We start from the raw sequence: 6,405 nt of genomic DNA, 5'->3' as shown, positions 1-6,405 counted from the left end.
CGATGATTGAGATACACACAGACAACTATATATCCGCTACTACTGGACATTTTTTTCCTATTTTTTGGAAGAAAAACATAGGACAAAAAGATATGAAAAATGTGTGTGAAGAATGCTAAGTGTTGTACATCCTTTTATAGCTGTTGAAAATTTGTCTTACTGTATCTCGTTTACACTGTAAACGTTATAATTTATCATGTGTCTCGTTTACAGTGTAAATGAGATAAGTTTACATGTATCTTGTATACATGTATCTTGTTTGGTTTACAATGTATACGAAATATGTACAAACTTATTTCGTTTCCACTGCTATCTTACGTATTTTCATAATAATTTTTAAAATTATTCATTTCAGTAAATAAAATACTTTTTAATTTATTTAAATAAAAAATCCTTTATGAAGTATGAAGTGTCCTCTACCGGAATTTTAATTGGTGTCTCGAATGCTACTAAAAAAGACCCTCAACATTCAACGACAATGCCTTTGTCGGATTTGGTAGAAGAAATCATGTTGACTCACGCTACTCCCTCCACTTCTTCAGCGTTTCCACTCACTATTCCAAACCCCAAAAGCAAAAAATAACTCTCTCTCTGGTGTGCCCAAAACCACTCACAGGGTGCCACCCCATCTCTCAGGTTACTTCAAAGATAGCATTTTTAATTTTTAATGTTTTTGCTGTTTGGTTTCATTTCAATGAAACTGTATTGATCGAACATATAGAATCCTAGCATAGCATATTGAATTTAGTGATATATTCCTTTATGCCTGCTTCTTTCATGGGAGCATTATTTTTTTCTTTTAATTCTACTTATTTTCTAGTTTTTCTTCCTTCCTTCCTTTCTTTCTTTCTATCTTATTCAGCTGAACGGTTTTAGCTTCCAGCATATTTATCCTTTTCATTAATGCGATAAGGCTTTGAACTTGAAAGACATGATTCTACTCTTATAATCTGGGTTTCAATCTTCGTGGTTCCTTCGCACAGTTCGAAAAGCTTGTGACTTTTGGATGCTGTTTTTGGCATCGTTTAATTAAGAAAGTGGGATCTGAGTTTTTTTTTTCTCTTATGGGGTTAAAGTTCTTGTTTTCACATTTGTATCAGGAAAATTGTTATTACTACTATTATTATTTTCCTTGTGCTTGATGCTTTTCTTCTTTCCCTATTGTTCATTTAGTATATTAACTTTCTGTTTATGCCTGATTTTGCTGTCAATAATTCAATATACACTTTGATTTAAGCAAAGGAATAATTTATTTTTATTTGTGTTGTGGTGTAGGATTTCTTCAATATTCCATAGCGTCTACAACTTCAATTCAATAATGGAACCTTGGAGTTATGTTACTGATGAGAAAGGATATTTGTTTTCTGATGAAATGGATTTTTCACTTGATGCTTTTGTGAGAAGTAGAAAGGCAATGACTGAATGGGACAACAAAGCCTCTTGTAACTTCGAGAGAGGCGGTTTGAATTCGGAAAGAGAGGTAGTTAGGAGCATGGAATTCGTAGACTTGGGGTTCCCGGATTTGTTCCGAAAGCCCTTTGAGCTAGATAGTAATTTGAGTAGAAGAGGGAATACCTCTGCTCAAGTTATTGACTTGGATTCTTTTCTTGGGGAAGAAGAATCCGAATCAAAGCATTTGAGTTCTTTAGGTGAATTGAAGGCTCACGATACGTCATTGATCGATCTGAAGCTAGGGAGAATAGCAGATTGTCAAGCTGCAAGCAATGATAAAGTTGGAAATGAAGGGTTCACTTTAATACCAATGCAACAACCAAGTCCGACCACACTGGCAAAAAGAGCTCGCACTTCATGCTCGCCGAATCAGACTCCTGTATGTCAAGTTTATGGTTGTGACATGGATCTTAGTTCCTCAAAAGATTACCACAAAAGGCACAAGGTTTGTGATGTTCATTCCAAGACAGCTAAAGTTATTGTTAACGGTATTGAACAGAGATTTTGTCAGCAATGCAGCAGGTCAGTAAATTTTGGATTCCTTTGGTTCTTAATACTTTTATTTCCCTACAATGAACCTAGTCAAATTAATATAGAAATTGAAAAATAAGTAATTAATTAAGTTGTGATAGATAATTGTACATTATTTGACATAGATGAACTGCCTAATGCCTTTCAGTTGAAATATCTTGGTTTTGAGTTTAGTTTTTGCAGAGTGAACTTTAATCATTATCTATTGATTGAATCAAACTTTTTTGCGTTCTTATATTAGGTTCCATTTGTTAGCTGAGTTTGATGATGGTAAGCGCAGCTGTCGCAGGCGTCTAGCAGGACACAACGAACGGCGAAGGAAACCTCAGTTTGATTATATGACTAGTAGGCAGCATAAGATACTTCATTCGCATCAAGGTAATAAAATCCTAACAGAATATTAACTCAAAAGTTTTGTTCTTGGGAAGTTCTGGATGCATGTTTTGCCACACCATATCTCATCCCTTATGAGTGCAATCTTGGGAAGTTGGCACACTAGATTAGATACGCTGATATGCAAATAGGATGTCTTGCTTTCTTCATGTGTTTGTGTCTAAATACACGTGCTGTTCAACATGTATTCTGTATAGATAACTGATTTGGTGGTTGATTTTTAGTATACACGTAGCATGGTTGAATTTTTCCATTATAGTTCAGAATTAGAAACTTTCTACATCAGAACGTATTCATAAATTGTAACCATATTGCTTAAGATTTGAAGGTACAACTACGTGTATACCTATACATAGAGAAGGACTTCCTGTATAACAAAGATTTAATTTATTCTTAATTAGTTAGAAAATCAATTTGAAAACTGCTGTATTTTGTCATTTACTCTTTTGCTTATTTGGTTATGTTCTTCCATGCACTTTTGTTTATGGTTATTATATTTGTCTACAAGCGTAAAAATCTCTTTCCCAGATCCTCAGGGTACAAGTATAAATCAGTTTTGGCATTTTATGTTAGGTGTCTTTGGGCATATACTATAATATCATGCATTTTTCACACCATAAGTCTATAATAGCATATATGTCATTAACTTTGTCAAATCTTACATCACTAAATTGATAATATATGTTTGATCACTTATGTGTGATAATTTATTCTGTAATTTTTTAATGAAATATTCTGTAATGACAATGAAGTCATCTCCATAAGATAGTGAAATGTGTCGTGCCAAAACTATAAGAAATTTGAGTCAACTCTGGCATAAGGTGATTGAATTGGCTGCATTCATTCTTTTATGCTCCCTGCCCAATGAAGTTTTGGCAACATCAAAGCAATTTTCAAAATGATACAATTCCTGTCATGAACTAAATTTAAAATACCTTCGTTTTAGAAAAGATGGCATTTTGGTTTTCAAATCTTTCTTTTATTTTAGTTCCTTTTGTTTCTTTTAAAAAATATATCAGACAAAAGAAGCACTTATAGATTCTTTAAAATATGTTATCTCTCTATCCTCTTAGTTACCGTGGTCCCGGTGAATGATGTGGACCACTTAACAAGTGTGTGTGTTTTTTTTAGTTATGCAATTATGTGTTTTGCATTTCCTCTAGTATTTTAAAGATTAGTTCAATTCATAGTTTCAAGAATGGTAAAATAAAGATTAATAAATGTTTTACTAAACAAGGGATTAAGGATTGAAGATGCTGTAGTTAAGATATATTATATAATATCTGTGCATAATTTTTACTGAGGAGTGCTAGGGGGCCAGCACTTTTGTTAAATTTTGGCCAGCACTTAACCATCAAAAGAAAATTGAATGATTCTACACCATTAGATGCAATCTCACACCATTAAAAACATCATTGATGGCTAATTGATGGCTAAAAACCACAAAATCTGCTGGTCCCCTAGACTTTCTCACTTTGACTCTTGTCGACTAGCTTTTAAGAGGATAATTGGAAAAATCGCTCTGAGATATTTGTTTTCTGACGAAAAGAGTCTAACAACTTGGTTCTCTTTACGCCAAATGTGTTTGCAGGTGCAAGATATATGGAATCTTCCTTACAGAAGAGGCCACAATTTTCATTTCCAGACATATTTCGATGTGGCACCCTTTTCCCTGCAAAGTATGATAAAATCTCTCAGAATGGCAATGTCAAATTAGAAGAGGAATTTATTTTCAGCCCTCAATTCGCAGCACCGGTCGCGCATGGTCAGGAGTTATCTAGCCGTGCTCTCTCTCTTCTGTCAGCTCAGTCACAGATTCCGTCGTGCCACTCAGAAGAAAATCCTGTAGCCAGCTCCTTTAGTTTTCACAGCATCTCTGAAATGCCTTTGGATATAAGCAATGAGGGTAAATACGTTGTGGACGAGTCCTTTCCGTGCGAGATGAACCATAAAGAATTTATCAAGAGTGAATCGGCAATGCTTTCTGATGCCGGCCACCCTGATCATCGAGCCATTAGTGATGACATTTGTCAAGCATCAGACTTATTCAATGTCAAACAACATTGTTCGCCCTTGGAACATGGATCCACTGTGGACTTATTCCAGTTATCATCCAATCTTGAAAGGGTAGAGCAGAAGAGAAATTCTGTTTCGGTAAAGTGGGAAAATGAGGACTCTTGTTTCCCAGCATTGTAAAAGGCTTCTTTTAACCCTCAAGTGTTATTAACATAATCCAATTTATTGAGTGTTTTTCATGGCCCTTTTTTCTCATTGAATTGATGCACTAATGTCATAGTTTAAATTTTAGAAAGTGATTGGTAGATGTTGCAGATATTTTAGCTAACCATGTTAATAGATTTCACATTGATTATTGTGGTAGGAATTGAATTGTTTCCGATTATTGTTTAGTGAACTTCCATCAAATGGTTGGCGTGGAGCAAAATGAGTTTTAAATGAATATTATTAAAATTATGTTTATGTAGTCTTAGGCTTTTCATTTCATGCAATATGCCACTAAGCCAGATTATGTTCCACAAGAAAGTTTCAAATAATTATCAACCCTAGGGCATGTTTGGTTTATCTGTTTTATTTTTAATATTTTTGAAAAAGTAAAAATACACAATAAAAGATATATATATTTATTTTGACTATTTTCCTGGACTTGAAAAAAAAAACCTGTTGATTATAGTTGGGAAGGTACATTCGAGGAGACTGAATAAGATGCAAAATAGAATCAGTACACAACAAAAGTATATATAAATAAATATGATTTATGCTAACTCAACTTTATAATTTAAGGTTCTTTTTTCTGTTAGTTGGCTCCTTGGTGGTCCAAGGGAAAAAGATAACCATGTTTAAGACTGGATAAGTTTTTCAAACACATTTCTTTATTAAATAATAAAATAATATAATATAATTATACTCCAGCATTAATGTTTTTTATATATACTTTGAGGCTGGTGCCACCTTTTGTTTTTCTTCGAGGGTTTAAATAACCTTTTAATTCATAAAAATACTTTCCTTTTTTTAGGTCCCTCTATTTAAATTCTTGTCTTGAAAATCTTATTTTAGTTCTTAACATTAATTTATTTTGTTAAATTGAATATGTCCAATACTCAATAATAATAATAATAATAATATACATAGAATATAAAAAGGGTGTATAATATATCTGCAATTATATTTTATTTAAATAATATTTTTAAGTGGTGATACCCATAAGTACATAACACACGTTATTTAATTTTTACTCTTTCGGCATACTTTATACACTTTTATAGTAGTACCCATTATTAAATATTGGTGCGACAAGTTAAATGTTAATTATTGCTATATCATAATATAAACCCTAAAACCTGATGCAAGAAGTTAACTAAACAAATAAATAGCAAAATCCGAAGCTGAAACAAAAAAATTAAAGCGATGAAAACAAAAGCATATGTTTTACTGAAACCAAAGGCTTATTTAATGAAGTTTTTTAATGGTCTCCTAAAGTTTAATGGGGGTGTTCTTGACCAAGCCAAAATAGAAAGAAATTGTTACAAGTGGGTTACCATTTTTGTGTTATTTGAAGTGAGGGAATCTCCTTTACAGCCTAACCACTGGCATAAGAAATTAGGCTTAGGTTATATAGCCAACCCAAATAGATAGATTGATAGAATAGAAACTTAATGAATAAAGCCACAAAATTCCCAGAAGTAACACCAACCACTGTCTTATTTTTTAAAATTTGCATGCAGTGCAAGTTGATCTTCTTGTAAATGGATTCCATCATCACAAAGCACATAATGGTTGCAATATATAATCATGAATTCTAAATAATATTCTGAGCAGCCAAATTCACGTGTGGTCGGTCTAGTCTATACATATACCTACCAGAGAATCTCAATAATATATTTAGGAAAAATAAGCTTCCTTCACAATAATAGGTAATATTAAATATGACATTTCATATGATTATACTTTTATCAATATCAAAATTTCTAGAAGGTAGATAATCTTGATCAATAATTAATTAACAAACTGACT

General features: G+C 32.7%; 1 protein-coding gene across 1 annotated transcript; it reads left to right on the top strand.

Annotated features, from left to right (window-relative positions):
• Positions 1-480: 480 nt before the first annotated feature.
• On the top strand, positions 481-4,652 carry LOC107643715 (squamosa promoter-binding-like protein 6). Its single transcript, XM_016347432.3, has 4 exons — positions 481-636; positions 1,276-1,974; positions 2,225-2,361; positions 3,968-4,652. Exons 2-4 carry the CDS (start codon positions 1,319-1,321, stop codon positions 4,570-4,572), a joined length of 1,398 nt encoding a protein of 465 aa, XP_016202918.1. The 5' UTR covers positions 481-636; positions 1,276-1,318; the 3' UTR covers positions 4,573-4,652.
• The last annotated feature ends 1,753 nt before the right edge of the window (positions 4,653-6,405 follow it).

Source organism: Arachis ipaensis, chromosome B5 (genome assembly GCF_059453495.1).
Source record: "Arachis ipaensis isolate K30076 ecotype BB chromosome B5, ASM5945349v1, whole genome shotgun sequence".
Classification (NCBI taxonomy): Eukaryota; Viridiplantae; Streptophyta; class Magnoliopsida; order Fabales; family Fabaceae; genus Arachis; species Arachis ipaensis.
The sequence above is the reverse complement of the archived record's forward strand: the minus strand, read 5'-3'. Positions and strand labels throughout refer to the sequence as shown.

Excerpts from the sequence above, each read along its gene's own strand:
- LOC107643715 (XM_016347432.3), top strand. The coding sequence starts at position 1,319 with ATGGAACCTTGGAGTTATGTTACTGATGAGAAAGGATATTTGTTTTCT. Across the intron at positions 1,975-2,224 it reads TTTTGTCAGCAATGCAGCAG|GTTCCATTTGTTAGCTGAGT; the intron begins GTCAGTAAATTT and ends TTCTTATATTAG. Across the intron at positions 2,362-3,967 it reads GATACTTCATTCGCATCAAG|GTGCAAGATATATGGAATCT; the intron begins GTAATAAAATCC and ends ATGTGTTTGCAG.